The following is a 17,789-nucleotide window of genomic DNA, read 5'->3' as shown; positions in this document are numbered from 1 at the left end:
CAGCCGTGCTGAAGTGTTGGTACTCTCCCATTCACATAAAAGAAATGCACCCAGTACCTGCAGATTTAAAGCATTGACTGAAGCGCTGAAGTTAAATTTTTGTTTTTTATTTATATAGCGCGAACTCGACCCGAAGGTATTGGAGCGCTTTACATGAGCACTGTATTTACATTACACATTCAGGCACGGGGAGATTAAGTGATTTGCCCAGAATCACAGGATGTGGACGCGACCTCGAGGCCCGAACTCTGGTTTCCAGCACCAAAGTCGGCAGTTTAAGCCGATGGACCGCATCCTCTCCTGCACAGATGGTCCTGAGGTTGTGCTATTGTTGGCCTCAGCTGGAGTACAAAGGGCAACTTCAGCTGCCTGGTTCGGGGGCATCACAACATTTTATCCACAGCGCTCGATGCCTCACTGCAGCAGAAATCACACTGCCAAGTCTCAGCAGCCAAGTTAACAGCCTGAACTGGTGCACCCCTAGTGCGCATGATCGGGTTGGCGGCCAATCCGGCCTCGGTGGAGCGGAAGCCACAGTCTGCCCTGCCTTGTACCATGCATCAGGCATTAGACTGACACATTTAAATGTGGCGGTCGCTCACGCATTTTTAGCACCTTGACCACCTACACGCTGAGCCTGGGGGAAGCAGGTAGGGACTGCGGTCGCACTGTATGACAGCAGCGGGATGTCTAAGTGCTCAATGAATCAGGGTTACTAGGGCAGGCAGAATCGGCATTCTGGCGCACAGTGGCAGCTCCTGGTGCTACCGGTAACGACTGAAGCTGTCAGATCCCTGAGTGAAGGGCCCTGTATGGAATTCTATTTTAATACTGGAACAGCTGATAGTGGTGCTTGCACCTGGATGGGACTAACAGGACAGGCAGCACTCGGCTAGGTACATTTTCTAGCTGGAGATCAGGACTGATGTCCCGGTCCAGAAATATTACTGCAGATGGCAAACACAGAGGGACCAAAGCCCGAAGCAGAGCGGTATCATGCTTCACTTTCCTTTCCAATGCACAATAGCCCCCCTGTCTTACAACAGCTCCACAGAACACACGGGCACATTCTTCGCACCCCCAGCAGCTACCACCACGTCTTGAGATTGTACTGCGTAATATCAACCAGGGGAATATTGTGATAGAAGAATATCAAGGGCAGATTATCAATGGACAAAATATCAAAAGGTAAATGCCTATGGGGAGGAATAGATTTACTATTTCTAACTCCACATCTACGTACCCTGAAGATATATGTACCGCATAGGTACATGTACGTGGAGTTAGTTATAGAAAATCTAAACTTACCTATCGATATTTGTGTTTCCATACTTTGTCCTCAAAATTGTGTCCCACTGATATTCTGGGGTCATGGGCAGGAGCGGCTCGAATATGTGATGCTACAACGCGATCAAAATGATCGCTGTATGTAACATCGCAGTTTTTACAACGCAAGTCGTTACAACGACTTGCGTTGGAGGGCGCTGGACTTAGGAGTAGTAAGATTTACTATTCCAACACCAGTCTACGTACAGTAGGGAAGGTGTTGGAATAGTAAATCTTACTATTCCTTAGGTTATAGCGCCCTCCAGTGCAAGTCGATGTAACGCTTGCGTTGTAAGGGCAGCGTTCTAAATGCATTGCGGTGTATTCACCGCGATGTAAACGATGTTTCCCGAGCGGCTCGTGCAGGTTAAGAGCTGTGAGGATGGGTGGGGAGTGAAGTCGACAGACGATGATGAGGAAAATTAAACAAAAAGAAAACCACTCACCTTGTACTCGCCGCATCATCAACTCGGCAATGCGCCGAGTGCAAGGTAAGTGGTTTTCTTTCTTTTTTTTTTTCCCATTGTCGTTTGTCGACTCCCCGCCCCACCCCGACTGCTCTTACCTGCACGGGCCGCTTCTGGTCATGGGTTGGTTCTTGAGAGCATAGCTAGGGCTTTAAGACGTGCCACTGGCCTCATAGGCTGTAATGCACCACCAATAGACAGAAGGGCGATTCCTTCAACACATCAGTCCCATTCTCAGCAACACAAGGAAATACAGGATGCAAAATACGGTGTATACTTAAGAGCTAAGGACATTATCGGAGAAGTACAGCAATTATTCAGCCAAGAGACTGTACGTCCCCAAGGACACGGATCTTACTCCATTCTATACCTCCAGATCAATCACATATCTTTTGCAAACTTGTATCAGTCGAACAGCATGCGCACACAAGTGAAACATACTGGTCCTGTCCGGAGGCGCCCATTTTCCTAATAAACGGTGACATTGTAGGAATATCTGGAGAGATTTAAGGAAAGACATACTGATAGTTGGGTGAAATATGTTCAGCTATGCAATTTCAAACTAGTTATCGATGAACTAATTGGCAATTGATTGCCCCAGTTCCGCTAAATCTGCTAAGTTAATTTTTAATTGAAGTTTAATCTCTGTAGGGATCGCCAAATAAAGAATATCCGTGAGCTTGTCATTTTCCATTTTATCTCACTATATTTGGTAAAATCATTGATCCCCACATTTGACTTGTGCTTAGTGTAGGGTAATAGGATTTTGAAACGCAAAAATAGAGAAATTTCGCAAAAATACAATGACTACAACTTTACATCAACCTAAGAGTATAGAATGACAGTACTCATCAACATAGAAGCATGCACATGGAGGCCCTACAAATTAAATTAAACTTTAAGACTCAGTGTTATACTTGTTAATTAAATTGGTCTCTAATAAGAGCTGCTAACTAGTCATGCCTTGGAACACACAACAACATGCCTCCATCTGTTTTCAGTCAACCCTCTCAGAAAACCGAGAAAAAGCTGTCGAAAAAGGTGGTGAAACTCTGTGACTATCCCAGCAAATCCGGGACGCCTGGTCACCCTAGCTAAGTGTTCTTTGTATTGACACACTCTATTGGGCAGCTTTGTTTCTTGACGGCAGTCAAGTTTGTATTCATGGTTCTAGCTTATCTTGGAGGCTCAGTTCTACCTTACTGAGACACTGCTGCAGCTTTGTTACTGAGTTGCAGAAAAGGAAGTGTTGTGTAGTTTCAATAATACATAGGATCTGCACGTTGAGACAACATAAACTAAGGGATTGGGATCCAGACTGATTCCAGACACGCCCCAAGGATACGTTAGACTTTAGACCTGCTAGCTCACAGTGCCACTATAAGCCCCCTAACCTTACCAAGGAGCGAATAGTTTCTGGCAACTATCGAACATCGCAACCCTTGATCCTTAAGGATCATGGAAATAGTACAGTACTTTTCGCTCAGTCACTCGTGCTCACTTCCTCTCAGACAGATAGACAGAATAAACGATGGGAACGTTTTCAATAAGCATTTATTGAACCAGCGTAATTCTAGTACAAAATAAGTGTGCTGCGACAAACATTAGACGACAGAAACAGATATATAGAATTGCAATCACCGACAGAGCAAATAAAAGGTAGAATTTTACCATGGTGCTCAGTGAATATATGCAGACATATCGATACATAGCAATAATCAAGCATACTCCTAAGATGCAAACCCTAGCTAAGTGTACATAAGTGTTCCTAGCATGTATGTAGGTGTGAAGTCAAGAATCCCCCTAGGAAAGAGCCAACCCCATTACCTGATGGGAAAGAACAAAGGACCCTGTCTTGGTCTCGAGTTGGACAACCCGCAAGGGATGTCAGACCACTGCGTGCTGGAGTTTCTGCGTGAAGGAACTCCAGCGTCTTGTGTCAGCATGGAATCTTCTCCTCTGGTGTGCCCAGCGAAGATGTGGTGCTTATATACCCAACAGGTACCCTCAGGGGGTCTACCTAGATGTGTAATGGTGCTGTGGGCCTGTCGTTCAAGGATAGCGATAGCGGTGACTTTTGTACAGAGTTATTATACAGAAGATGGTAATCCTGCTGTGATACTAAGAATCCTCATGCATAATAAACGAGGCTAGTTAAAACCGCACAACATTTATTCGGTACATAACTGAAATGTCAGCACCAGAGCCGTTATGTAGAGCAAGGTAGGACAAATGTAGGTAAAAGGTATTGTATCTACCTAGGCCTATATTGGGGTACGTTGGGGCTGATTACAGAAGTGATTGGGTGTGCCTGGTGGCCTGCGATTTTTCTGTGTTTCTCCTACTTGCTCCACCACTACGCCTCAGGCTGCTCTGTTTCTCCTCACATCATGGTTTACAAGCCCCCTCTGGTTCCTCAAGTTTTCACGTGTTGTCCATGCCCTGTCCTTCCCACCCTCCCACCTGACTCCCCATCAGGCTTCTCTTCCTCACTCCTGATCCTCCTCCATTAGGCTAACCTATGTCTTGTTGGCGTCCTCCATGACTTGCCACTTTAGATAAAGTTAGAGGTCTCCATCGCTTCTCTCTCTCCTTCTACTTCAGGCCAGCATACTCTATCACGCAGGGCTTGTCAACATCAAATTATAAACATTATCACCCTTATGCATCAAGCCAAAATCCAGTCGGTAAAATACCGATTCGGTAATAGCTCCCGGTATTGTGTTAAAAATACCCAATCCCAATGCATCAACCCAAAACCCGAGCAAATAACGAATCGCTAAATAAATAACCTCGAACATACCGAATCGCTAATACCCAAAATGATAATTTACCGAATCGCTAAATACCGAATTCGCAATTACCGAAATCACTATTAGCTCCCGGAAATTGCCAATAGCAAATAACGAATCGCACCCCAATGCAACAAAACTCGCTAATAACGAAAATCCCAAAAATCGCTATTTTGCCAGAGCTAAATAAGGGGAATCAAAACCTGGAGGTAAAGTCACAAAAAAATAAAAATAAAAAATAAATAAATTCCTACATGTGCAAATGATTGAGGCAATCACTAAACCCTTAAATTTGGCCCAGGAGACCCTGTTGGCTCCCACAAAATGGCTGCCCTCTACGTGCTTGCAAGGAGGATGCGGATCAATGCAGCAGGACAGCGCAGGAGAAGGGTCCAGGAGCGAGTGTTCAGACTGCGCATAACCCTGCTCGGCCAGAATGAGGACGAGGTGTACCAGAAATATCGCCTCAATCGCGCTATGATCATGTGCCTGATTGCAGACCTGGAACCATTACTGCAGCACCAGACCCACCGGACAAATGCAATCCCTGCGCACGTTCAGGTACTATGCAGCCTGCACCTACTGGCCTCAGGGAGTTTCCAGGGGGTAATTGCGGTTGCCGGAGGTGTTTCGCAAAGCGCACTGTCACGCTTCTTCCAAAAATTCCTAGATGCCATGCTGACAATGCTCCACAGACACATCAGCTTCCCCACAACCCCACAGCAGTTGGACCGCACCAAACAGGCATTCTACCAGGTGGCACAATTTCCACATGTGATTGGATGCATCGACTGCACGCATATCCCCATATGCCCTCCGTCAGCAAATGAGTACCTTTTCAGGAACCGCAAGTCATACCACTCGATCAACGTGCAGGTTGTGTGCGATGCCAACAACATCATAACGGACCTAGTGGCACAATTCCCAGGGAGCACACACGACTCATACATCTTCCGCAACAGTGGAATGCACAGGCGACTACTCAATGGCGAATTTGGAGAGGGACTCCTGTTAGGTAAGTAGAACTACGCTTCCCCACACCAACACCACACATGTATGTACATCACCAATGCTAAGTCTATGCTTCTATCTTCTAGGTGACAGTGCTTACGCCCTGCGGGAATACATACTAACCCCATACCTAAATCCAGCAACCCCGCAGGAACATCGCTACAACGCTGCACACATCAGCACGAGGAATGTGATAGAGCGGACTTTTGGGATTCTCAAGAGCCGCTTCCGTATCCTCCACAAGACTGGCGGCGCAATGCTATACCAACCAGACACATGCTGTCGAATAATTGCTGTATGTGCAATGCTGCACAACATTGCCACCAGAAGGGGGATACCCATGGAGGTGGACAGGGATGACGACCCCCAGGCTGACCAACCACCCGCCCAACGACGACCGGCACACATCCCAAACACAGCAGAGGGCCATAGGAGGCGGACAGACATAACGCAAAATCATTTTTGACCCTGGGTAAAATGAGACATTACAAGTTGGTGTTGGGTGCAACTGTTTAATGCACAGTAGCACTGAGGATTGTGCAACAGAACTAGCATTGTGAATCATGCTCCGATTGCATAAATGTAAATAAAAGGTTCCTTAAAGTCAGGCCTGTGCAAACAGAATAATTGGATGGCCATGGTTGCTCCACCATGGACCTGCAGCATGTCCAAATTTCTAGTGCCGCTTGCCACGTACACCAAGCCTCCGCTCAGGTGCATCCAAACCCTCACCACGGCCTGTCCCCGTGGAGGCACGCGAACTTCGGCGCCTGGTGCTGGCCTCTGCCAGTGACACGCTGCTGACACTGGAGGCAGCCTCACTGGTGTCATCCCCTCCCAATGCTGCAGCACTGCATGTGCTGCTCTGAAGTTGTTCCACAGCAGTGGTGATGTGTCCCAGTGACTTGGCAACATCACCGCAGAAGTGCCCAAGGTCCACCTGCAGGGAGACTGTGCGGCGTGCCAACACAGCGGTGCAGTTGCTGTGCCGTTGTATGGCCTTGGTAGCGGCGGCAGAACGCAACATTAGCTGCCGGTTACTCCTCCTCTGGGACTCATGGCCCTCCCTGATGGCACGGGTGAGCTCACGTACCTCCTCCCTCAGCTGAGCATTGCCATCAGCAACCGCAGTGGTCTGGTCCCTGACCGCCGTGCCCATGTCCCTGACCGCGGAGCCCATGTCGGTGACTGCTGCAGTCATGGCGCGCATCTCCCTCGCTAGGCGCACGATGTTGCAGCTGATGCTAGCCACATGTCTTCCCTGCAGGTTCTGTGTGCGCAGCATCCTCTCCTCAATTGCAGAGGTTGTTGGGACATCCTGGTCAGCTGAGGAGACGGAACTGCGACGGGCCCTGTGACGCCGTGCGTGTCTTGAGCCTCCATGTGGTGCAGCAGGTGGTGTGGATGTGCGCTGCGTGGGTGCCAATTGCGGGGGGGGGGTTGCCATCTCCTGCAAGGGCGCAACTTGGTGCCTGTGCCTCTGCGGTATTGTGGCTGCACTGGCTGCAGGCTGGCTTGCTGGTGCCGTTGCTTGTGGCGCAGGTGGTGGTGCCTTGGCTTGTGGCGCAGGTGCCTTGGCTTGTGGCACTGGTGCTGGTGCCGATGATTGTGGCGCTGGTGGAGGTGGTGCTGGTGGGGTGGCAGGTGTTGGCGGTGCGTGCGCATCCTGCACAGTCTCCTGGTCTGACTCCACGGGTGTCTCAGATATGATCAGCTGGTCGCTGTCGTCAGAGTCCCCAGGTGATGCATCTGTGTGTGAAACAGTGCATGATTAGTGGGATGATTACACCTACATAGTGTTGTACCCATCAATGTCCCTCTGTGGTCCAACAAATGAACAGTCTACAGCCATGTACAAAATATGTGTTGTGTGAGGATTTACGCCTGTGCCTGCACTCTGGGCTGACTAGACTACAACTCCCAAGATGCAGTAGTGTCATGTGTGGAACTGTCTGTGCCAGAGCTGCAGACACAGTGAGATTGGGCTGGGGGCATGGGTATGGATTTACGCTATGCTGGGTGTGGCACAGGCATGCATCTTACCTTGGGCACTTGTGGCTGCGCCGGACGTGTCCATCTGGATCACCCCCACGACGGCTTCCCGCTCTATCGTCCCTTCCACAAGGTCCTCCAGGGCTGTGTTGGATGGTGCAGTGCTTGTTCCGCCTCCAGTCCTTCTTGCCTCCCGGAGCCTCTCAGCAATCCTCTCTTTTGCGCGCTTCCGGAGGTCATACCACCGTTTTTTGAGATCGTCGATGCTGCGGCTAGTGACGCCAACCGCATTGACCCTCTCACGGATGCGCTGCCAGATGCGCCGCTTCTCGGTCTCAGGCACCTTGAGGGACAGCTTTCCAAAGAGGCGGTCGTGTTTGCTGGACACTCCCTCGATGAGGTACTCCAGCTCCCTGTCTGAAAACTTCTTCTTGCGCTTGCGTGCAGATTCAGCGCTGGATGGCACTTCCTGCGACATGATGGATGTGTGCTGTGACTGGCAGAATCTGTGTGGCCTCACTCTGCACAGCCTGTCCTTCTTTCCAGCTCCTGTCTGCTCCTCTGTCGAGGCTATGTGGGTGGGGCAGCAGTATTTCCTGGTTGGTGATGTCATCAGCCTGTTCCCGGTGCGACGCGGCAATTTGCGATTTCGCTATTACCGATTCGGTAATTGCTAATTCGGTATTACCGAACTCGCAATTAGCCAAATCGGTATTACCGAACTCGCTATTTGCTAGTGGGGCCGTTTGCGTGCCCCGCTATTAAGGAATCAGTAAATTTAGCGATTTTTAAGGAATCGCTAAATTTTACCGAATCTGTTGATGCATGCCAATTACCGATTCCTTAATGGCGATTCCTTATTTTTCGCTATTAAGGAATCGGTATTAGTTTGGTTGATGCATATGCCCTAAGTGTGCTATCCTTCATTGTGGGCACAGGGGTACCCAGCATGGCATCTTTTCCTTCAGGTAGCCGACTGTCCACCTCACTCCGCCAGCTCCCGTGGAGACCGCCTGTGCTTGAGAAAGTCTTTAAAGTGCCTGGAGCTCTCAGGGTTCTTCTTGGATGGAAGAGGGCTTTGAGGGAGTCTAAACACATTTGTAATTTTCAGAGGAGCCTCTTCCTGGAGACATACTGCGCCGAGAGCTTGCGTTCACTGACCTCTGTCTGTTTTCAGGCTTAGTATCCAATAAAAAATGAGCGGTCCTTTACAATTTTGTTTTAAATGTGACTTTTTATGGGCAGTTTTCTTGTTACACCCTATCTTTAACAAACGAAAACCGTGGCATTAAAAGAAAATTTGTACATAACTCTTTTCTTGGGGAAACCGGGTTAAGATTGGAAAATGATGATAAATAATACATTATTTGGGAAGCCAGGGCGTCTCACTACATGCGCCTCAGGTGAGGCCCAGATTCTAGTTTTGAGGCTCACACAAGCGGAGTGCAACTTTAAATGGCGGATGGGTGACCAACCCACTCTCTCTTTCTCTTCCAGGCAAGCACGAGGAGAAGCAGGACGAACACGGGTTCATCTCCCGGTGCTTCACCCGGAAATACACGTAAGTTCAAAAAATGTATCCCTGCGCGAATAGACTGGAGGATTTTACAAGGTGCCCAGTAGGTTACAGAGTCAGCAATGGAGGAGATGTGTGTCTGGTTAAGATGTATAAAAGCATATGGTCTGGGACTACCGAATTTCCGCCTCCCCCCCCTGCGCATAAACACATTTTAATGAGGGACATGAGAAGTAATTACTTTTTGGAGGCGGGGGTCGAACAACCCCCGGCCGTATTTATTAAAATATGAAAACAAAATTCAACATTTTGAAATAAACATTATTTACACAAATTATACGCAGAAACATAACACGACATTCGATTACAATTCATATGCACAGACTTCAGATGGCTAACCTTAACATATCTCTAATACATAGTTCTCCTATCCGAATCTAACATAATGATCATAATCATACATTAATTACTTTCTGCGTATCCTATTTGGGCCTACGGCAAGGTCACTAACTTGTGTCAGATCCTTATCAATTTACCACGCCCCCCGTAGGGTTGCGCATGCGCAGAGGGCCCGCTTACCGAGAGGGTACTTCCCCCCCCCCCGGTTACCCCATACGTTCCCTGAACTCCATGCAAATTTAGGGGGTCTTGCACTCTGCGACATTTAGTGACGTCCATGCCAGTGCGGGGTGGCCAACCAGCCCAAAAGAAAGCGTGACTCCCCCCTTTCCCCACACCCATCCAGCCAACCGGATGTACCGCCCCTGGAGTTATAGGAGAGACCCGTTGTCCCTCCCCCTGGGCGACCCCATCCGAGAATGAGGCCGCCCCCTAAGGACCTTAAATTTACTGCTCACTAGTCATGACCTTACTGCCTGACCAAGGAATAGCAATAAATATGACGATTGAAGACCTGTAAACGGGAAAAACGCCTGAGGAAGAAAACCACACCGTCAATCTCAAACTCCAATAAATACATTGCAACAGGGGATGGAGGGTGGATAAACAAAAACGTGAGCAGCCTCCTGGGGCTGCGTCCGGATGCTGGGAGAGCGCGGGACAAAGAGACCGAGTCCCGCGCTCCCTGGCCTTTTATCACAGTACTGGGGGCAGACCAGTTCTAACTGGCCTGTCCCCAGCCACCACCATGACCCGGAAGCGCATTAATCGCTTCCGGGCCATGGGGGTCACCGTCGTGAGCCAATCCAGGACGTGGCGCGCCCACTGCGTCATGATGACGCGGTGGCACGCGCCGCCGGCTGCACAGGCGAGGGGGGGGAGGGGGTCGGTGCCCCGCCATATTTGCGGCGGGGCTGATCCCGGCCCCGCCTTTCTCTATGGTGTGGGACTACCGAATTTCCCCCTCCCCCCTGCGCATAAACACATTTTAATGAGGGACATGAGAAGTAATTTCTTTTTGGAGGCGGGAGTCGAACAACCCCCGGCCGTATTTATTAAAATATGAAAACAAAATTAAAAATTTTGAAATAAACATTATTTACACAAATTATACGCAGAAACATAACACAACATTTGATTACAATTCATATGCACAGATTTCAGATGGCTAACCTTAACATATCTCTAATACATAGTTCTCCTATCCGAATCTAACATAATGATCATAATCATACATTAATTACTTTCTGCGTATCCTATTTGGGCCTACGGCAAGGTCACTAACTGGTGTCAGATCCTTATCAATTTACCACGCCCCCCGTAGTGTTGCGCATGCGCAGAGGGCCCGCTTACCGAGAGGGTACTTCCCCCCCCGGTTACCCCCATACGTTCCCTGAACTCAATGCAAATTTGGGGGGTCTTGCACTCTGCGCCATTTAGTGACGTCCATGCCAGTGCGGGGTGGCCAACCAGCCCAAAAGAAAGCGTGACTCCCCGCACCCATCCAGCCAACCGGATGTACCGCCCCTGGAGTTATAGGAGAGACCCGTTGTCCCTCCCCCTGGGCGACCCCATCCGAGAATGAGGCCGCCCCCTAAGGACCTTAAATTTACTGCTCACTAGTCATGACCTTACCGCCACAGGTAAGCATAGTTGCCCGACTATCTGGCCCCCCCCAACCTATCCCTCAGAAAGGTCATGCCCCCTCTCTCAGACCCTCTAGCCAGGCCATGAAATTCTCTAACATTATGTCATTACCTAACCTAGTCAAGTGGACCCCGTCTTTTAAGAAGCACGGTTCCCCCCTGACACACCCATGTGCAATGCACTGTAATTTAGAAGATCTGAACAGTTTCCCTATTTTATTGTTGACCCTCTTTACCGAGCGGTTCAAAGCCCTCACAGAGTCCCCCCCTCTCCATTTAAATCTGGGTATCATGTGCGACCAAACTATGTAGCAACCCTGGCACGCCTTGGCTAACCAACCAATCTCAGTGATTATGTTCTCAAACAAGACCCTCCTGCCCAACGTCACCAAGTCATTGCCCCCCAGATGTAGAATCACAATAGTGGGAGAAGGACTGTGTCTCTTCAGAAGATCAATCATAAAGCCCCTAAACTGACTAAGGCAAAGGCCCCCTTTTCCGTGGAAAGATATCGTGAAACCCCTCTGCTCTGCTCTTTTCCCGTAGTTACCTGCAAGGAAAACAGATTTCATACGCCGCACATATGAATGCCCCACAATCCACACATTACGTGTCCCTATGACCTGTAGTTTTGATGATTGTTGAGGAGAGTGTTGCTGTTGAGACGATGGCAGTTCCCCCCCTGCGTGACAGGTTTGAGAAACTGTGAAGAAAGCGACAGACAAGGCAAGCATCAGTACACAATCGTATTGTGTATTCACAACATGTGCAGCCGCACATAACGCTTATAACTATTGGAAGCCCATCGCCCAATCCTCTGTGCAACCCCCTAGCCGTTGCCTCAGTGGCAGCCCCTATCCTGAAAGAATGCGTCCCAAAAACCTTTGGATCCATGCCCGCCTTGCTGATTGCCTTGTCCAATACCTTTTTAAACTGGTACATGGTAAGTGGGGTACTGTCCGCATGTAATAACAATGAATCACCCAACGCGCTGCTCCTCTGTCTGAGGTAATTCTCAAGATGCATTACTGGGCAACACGGGTTATTTTGCGCCCTATGCAGTACCACCCCTTCTCCCCGAGCTTCCTGATCAGTTTTTGATTTTTTGATGGTTAAAAGCAAAATGTCAACCTGTATCTTAACGCACTCCATCAGGAGCCCACCCTGGCCATCCTGCTTGTTGCGTGCCACCAATTCACCCACTCTGAATGCCCCATAAAAGGCCAATGCAAAGGCAGCTCTGAATAATAATGTCTCCCCCACTGAACTGCATATGGCGCCCAGTGCCGTCAGCAACGCACTCAGCCGCTCCAACCCTATCAGCTGCCTGGTGTCAGGAGCCGCACCCTGGATGCGTCGCCACCCCTTCAATGCCTTTCTCACAATGAAACTGTGTGTGGGATAATTTGTGTCTCTGATCTGCGCAAAGAAGGAAACTGCCCCTACGTGTCGCCTGGCTGCATCCGCAGTGCGCCCCTCCCTATGTAGGTTGTCTAAAAACAAGAGAAATGCGCCTGACGTATCCCATCTATCCTCCCAGTCCTGGCCCAAAAAAGTACAGTAAGACCAAAACGCTCCTTCATAAGCTTTCCTGGTCCTGGGAGCTAGGCTAGCAGCCACGAGGTTCTGTAGCTGGGGGCACCAATCTGCCAAAAAACTTCGGGAAAGTGTGCTGATGTTGTCTCTGCGGATGGTAGATGTTCCCTGAAAACCTGCATCTTGAAGCGAGAGAGTGCGTCAGCAGCATTATTCCGCACCCCGGAACATGTTTAGCCTTAAACTGTACATTCAGCTTCATACATAGCAGCACTATCTCTTTCAACAGGCGAAGAATCATTTTGCACCTTGCCGCCTGTTGATTGATGGATTCCACCACTGTCATGTTATCTGACCAAAAGATTACAGACTGATTCTGCAGATCATGGGGCCACACCGTCAATGCAACCCAAATGGGAAACAGCTCCAAAAAACCTATGATGGCTGTTAAACCACTCTCGAACCACCACCCCGGCCACCGCTGGGCCACCCACTTGTTCCCGAGTATGGCACCAAATCCCACACTACCCGCTGCGTCAGTCCATAAACCCAACTCAGCAGAAGTAGTGGGGGGACCAGGCCACACTACTCTGCCATTGAAACCCTCCAGAAATGCAATCCAAATCCGCATGTCCTGGCGAACCTCAGATGACAGTTGTGTGTGATGGTGTTTTTCGTGTAAGCCGGTCATGGCCTGTGAGATGGAACGAGAGAATGGTCGAGCCATAGGTATCACCCTTAGCGCAAAGTTCAACTGGCCTACAACCTGCTGCAACTGGTGTAGGGTTACTTTATCCTTAGACAAACACTTTTGCAAAGCTGCACGGAATTTCATTATCTTTTGTTCAGGTAACCTAAAACAGCCTTGCACTGAATCCACTTCAATGCCTAAGAACTCAATTGTGGTTGTTGGCCCCACTGTCTTCCCCTGAGCCAGGGGGACCCCAAATGTATGCATGAGTACACATAATTCCTCCAACGCTACAGAACATTCCTGGGAGCCCGCCGGTCCCAGAAAGAGAAAGTCATCAAGATAATGCATCACAAAATGATGTCCTGTCACTTGTCTGAAAACCCATTCCAGAAATGAACTAAATTTTTCAAAGTAAGCACAGGAAACCGAACAACCCATGGGCATGCACCTATTCATGTAAAACTTTCCTTGAAATGAAAAACCTAGCAGGTGATGATCTAAAGGATGCACCGGCAACAGTCGGAATGCAGATTCAATATCTGATTTTGCCAGCAAGGCCCCTGGTCCCAAAACCCTCAACATCTCTACCGCCTGATCAAATGAAGCATATTTCACACTGCACAGTTCTTCATTGATGGCGTCATTCAATGACTTGCCTCTTGGAGCTGATAGATTATGAATCAACCTAAACACCCCTTCTTCCTTTTTTGGTACCACCCCTAGGGGGGAACAGACAAAGTTTGGCACCGGGGCGAAATCAAACGGACCCGCTATTCTCCCTAAGCCCAATTCCTTCTTGATTTTTTGCACTACAACCCCTGGGTTTGATCTGACGGACAACTGATTTTTGCACCCCGATGTCCCTTTGTAATCCCCAACTGGTATCCTGAAACCATACAAAAAACCTTCTTGCAGCATCCTAGCTGAAGCATGATCTGGATACCTATTTAACCAGGGATTCATAGCAAAGACATCAATGGGTGAATGCGTTACCTTCTCTCCTTTCTCCTCAATCCTGTTTCTTCCCCCCTCTAGTCCCTGAAAAGGCATTCCCTTTCTTAAGGCATTTTGACTCTGGGTGAGAGGGGTGATTACAAATGGAGCATGCGTGCCTGAATTTACAAGTGCCTTGAGCTCTGGTACATGACTTCCTATTAAAATCCCAGCACACTCCTTTTCGCCTTCCCCCTTTTTCAGTACCCGGTGCCGAGCCCCCGGTGTGCCCTGGCCGAAAGGGCTGATGTGGCGGCGGAATGTCTGCCTTGCCCCAATTCTGGCCTGTACTGCCTGGCTGCCCTGGGCCAAACTGGTCCAACCAGGAGATAGAATCCACCCGGTCCCATGTGAGTGAAGGGTCAAACTCTTTCTCCTTCCTGAAGTTCATATCATATTCCTTCCAACCCACGCCACCATATTTTTCATGTGTCATTGCCACCCTGCTCTGGTAACATGCCATTTCTGCTTGCATATTAGGTGTACGTTCCGCCACTATTGCCATAAACACAGAAAATGCCCTTATCCAGTTTGTCAGAGTCTCCTCTACCCTGAATCTTGACATTTCTGCCCGCCACTCACTGGGAAGCATCCAATCCTTCTGCCTCTTCGCATATTCCATTTCTCTGTTGTCCACCAGCAAGGAAAACATGTTTACATATGCCCCAGACCAAATCAAATTCTTTCACATCGCGCGCAACATGCCACTCTAAATGTTCTTTTCTGGAAGGTAACACCCCCGCGCCAACAATGGCAAAGCCAGCTCCTTACCCACTGACTCCGCCGTCTTGCCTTTTCCGCTGTCGCTTTCCTGGAGCCCTGGCTGTGATTGCGGGGCCTTATCGGCGCCCAGACTCTGTTCCCCGCTCGGGGCCGCCATGATCTTTGCCACCATTCTTTGCGCCTCTGCCAAAGGATCGGCGGCGCCCACCGACAAGGGCAGCACCCCCCCTTTCCTAACCATGGAAGAACTGCCGCTATTTGAGTAGCTAATTCAAGCGGCACCTGCCCACCCACTGCTGGTGATAATACAGGGTCCGGGGCCACCGTGTTCAAGACCGGAACATTTGGGCATGATGGGGGCAAAACGGGTATGATACTTGGCTCTACCGGTGCAACCGCTGGAGGCACTGGAACTGGTGCAGCTACCGGCACGGCTGACCCTGGGACGTTGGGCACTAAATCAGGAGTCCCTTTTGGGATCTCTGGCACTACTGGAAGCCCAGAAGGACCACCCCCCCCAGGTGTCTCTAAAGGTTGCGCTATTTTGAGATCCTGATTCTTCCCCTTCTTGTGTCTAACCCGCTTGGGGAGAGCCTCCAATTCCTCCATCGGTTTCGGGGGTACTATTGTCCGCTTGGGCCTGCCGGACGGCCCGCCCTGATCCTCCACTTTCTGCCTGAGCTCCGCTAAGCAATGCCCCATTTGTTCTACCTTGCCCCATCTCCTATCCATAGTCGCCATCCTGCGCATCATTGCCTCCAGCATACGCTCCATGCGAGAACGCTTAGCTCCCCACTTACCTGCCATCCTAAAATATGACCCCCACGCCTATCCCTCAATATCTCCCTGCCAACCCAATTCAACTTGCTCTTTACCCGGGAGAAAACAAGCAACACAGGCTTAGCGCAATTTTAAAAACACAATATTCAATACACTGTAACTGCCCCCCCTACCAATCACACATGAAAGGGCTTATAACTCTGCAAGCGCTGTAAAATTGCGACACGAAACAGGAAGAGTTGCAAAATTGTAAACCCACCCTCACTTCTGAGTGGCTCTCCGAGTACCAGCCTTACTTCTCAAAAACATGCACCCACCGCAACTATGTGATTGCAACCTAACACTGACTAAAAAGGTTCCTCAACCTTCCATTTGTATGCCCCCTGCTGCTTTAAGCATCGATCCCAATCACTCCCGTAATTATGCTGACAAACAAATCTTTTAAAGCAACAGCAGCAGTAATGATATTTGTACGATCCCTTGCTGAGAATGATTACTCCAGGAAACTCAGCGAGCTCAAAAGCACATGCCGTGTAGTAACTGCGAGAAGACAAACACGCGCAAATGGTGTTACTTCAATTTCTTAAGAGCACGATTTTTGATTTGGGCAGAAACAGTGGGAATTGAACCCGTAACCTTGTGCGCAAAAGATCCTAGACTTTAACCTGTATGCCACAGTGACTCCGTACCATTCGCATCACCGCTGAAACTGGAGCCCCTGCCCCCGCAAATACCTTCTAGGCGCGTGCGCGCGCCTACAAACCCACAGCCTAGAACCAATCCGAAAACCTCCGATCCTCGTATCTTCGTCCGACAAACACCGCTCTCGCCTCAGCCTTCAACCGGGACTAGTCGCACCTCGACTCAGCCACCACGAAGTCCTCCCTCAGCCGGACTCGCTCCGTAATCTGTTGGAATCGATTCGGCACCTCGGCTCAGCCACCACGAAGTCCTCCTTCAGCTGGACTCGCTCGATGGATTCGGCACCTGAAAAACAAATAAACAAAAACGTGAGCAGCCTCCTGGGGCTGCGTCCGGATGCTGGGAGAGCGCGGGACAAAGAGACCGAGTCCCGCGCTCCCCGGCCTTTTATCACAGTACTGGGGGCAGACCAGTTCTAACTGGCCTGTCCCCAGCCTCCCCCATGACCCAGAAGCGCATTAATCGCTTCCGGGCCATGGGGGTCGCCGTCGCGAGCCAATCCCGGACGTGGCGCGCCCACCGCGTCATGATAACGTGGTGGCACGTGCCGCCGGGTGCACAGGCGGGGGGGCGGAGGGGGCCGGTGCCCCGCCATATTTGCGGCGGGGCCGTTCCCGGCCCCGCCTTTCTCGCCTCTCGGACTTCAAATGCAGGAAATCGTTCGCCAAGAATAGGAGCTCCTGAGCTTTGAGGGATACAGACGCACTGCACTGAGCTCTGGTGCTCAGGGTGGTATGAGCGAGAGAAGCTCCCGCGCTCTCACAGATACAGACTGACTGCACTGAGCTCTGGGGCTCGGGGTGGTATGAGCGAGAGAAGCTCCCGCGCTCTGACAGATACAGACGCACTGCACTGAGCTCTGGTGCTCGGGGTGGTATGAGCGAGAGAAGCTCCCGCGCTCTGACAGATACAGACGCACTGCACTGAGCTCTGGTGCTCATGGTGGTATGAGCGAGAGAAGCTCCCGCGCTCTGACAGATACAGACGCACTGCACTGAGCTCTGGGGCTCGGGATGGTATGTTAGTGATGGAGCTGCTCCCATGCTCTGAGGAATGCAGACTCACTGCATTGAGCTCTGGTGCTCGGGGTGGTATGAGTGAGAGAAGCTCCCGCGCTCTGACAGATACAGACGCAATGCATTGAGCTCTGGTGCTCGGGGTGGTATGAGCGAGAGAAGCTCCCGCGCTCTGACAGATACAGACGCACTGCAT

The 17,789-nt window shown here is 50.1% G+C and overlaps 1 protein-coding gene across 1 annotated transcript in view; it reads left to right on the top strand.

Annotated features, from left to right (window-relative positions):
- Positions 1-17,789, top strand: part of HSPB1 (heat shock protein family B (small) member 1) — a 39,222-nt gene that overhangs the window by 13,517 nt on the left and 7,916 nt on the right. Inside the window, exon 2 of the mRNA XM_085649609.1 lies at positions 9,086-9,149. Coding sequence (XP_085505735.1) covers positions 9,086-9,149 — 64 coding nt within the window. The remainder of the gene's footprint in view (positions 1-9,085; positions 9,150-17,789) is intronic.

This window comes from Triturus cristatus, chromosome 3_2 (assembly GCF_964204655.1).
Source record: "Triturus cristatus chromosome 3_2, aTriCri1.1, whole genome shotgun sequence".
Lineage (NCBI taxonomy): Eukaryota > Metazoa > Chordata > Amphibia > Caudata > Salamandridae > Triturus > Triturus cristatus.
Note: the sequence above shows the minus strand (reverse complement) of the source record. Positions and strands in the feature narration are given on the sequence as shown.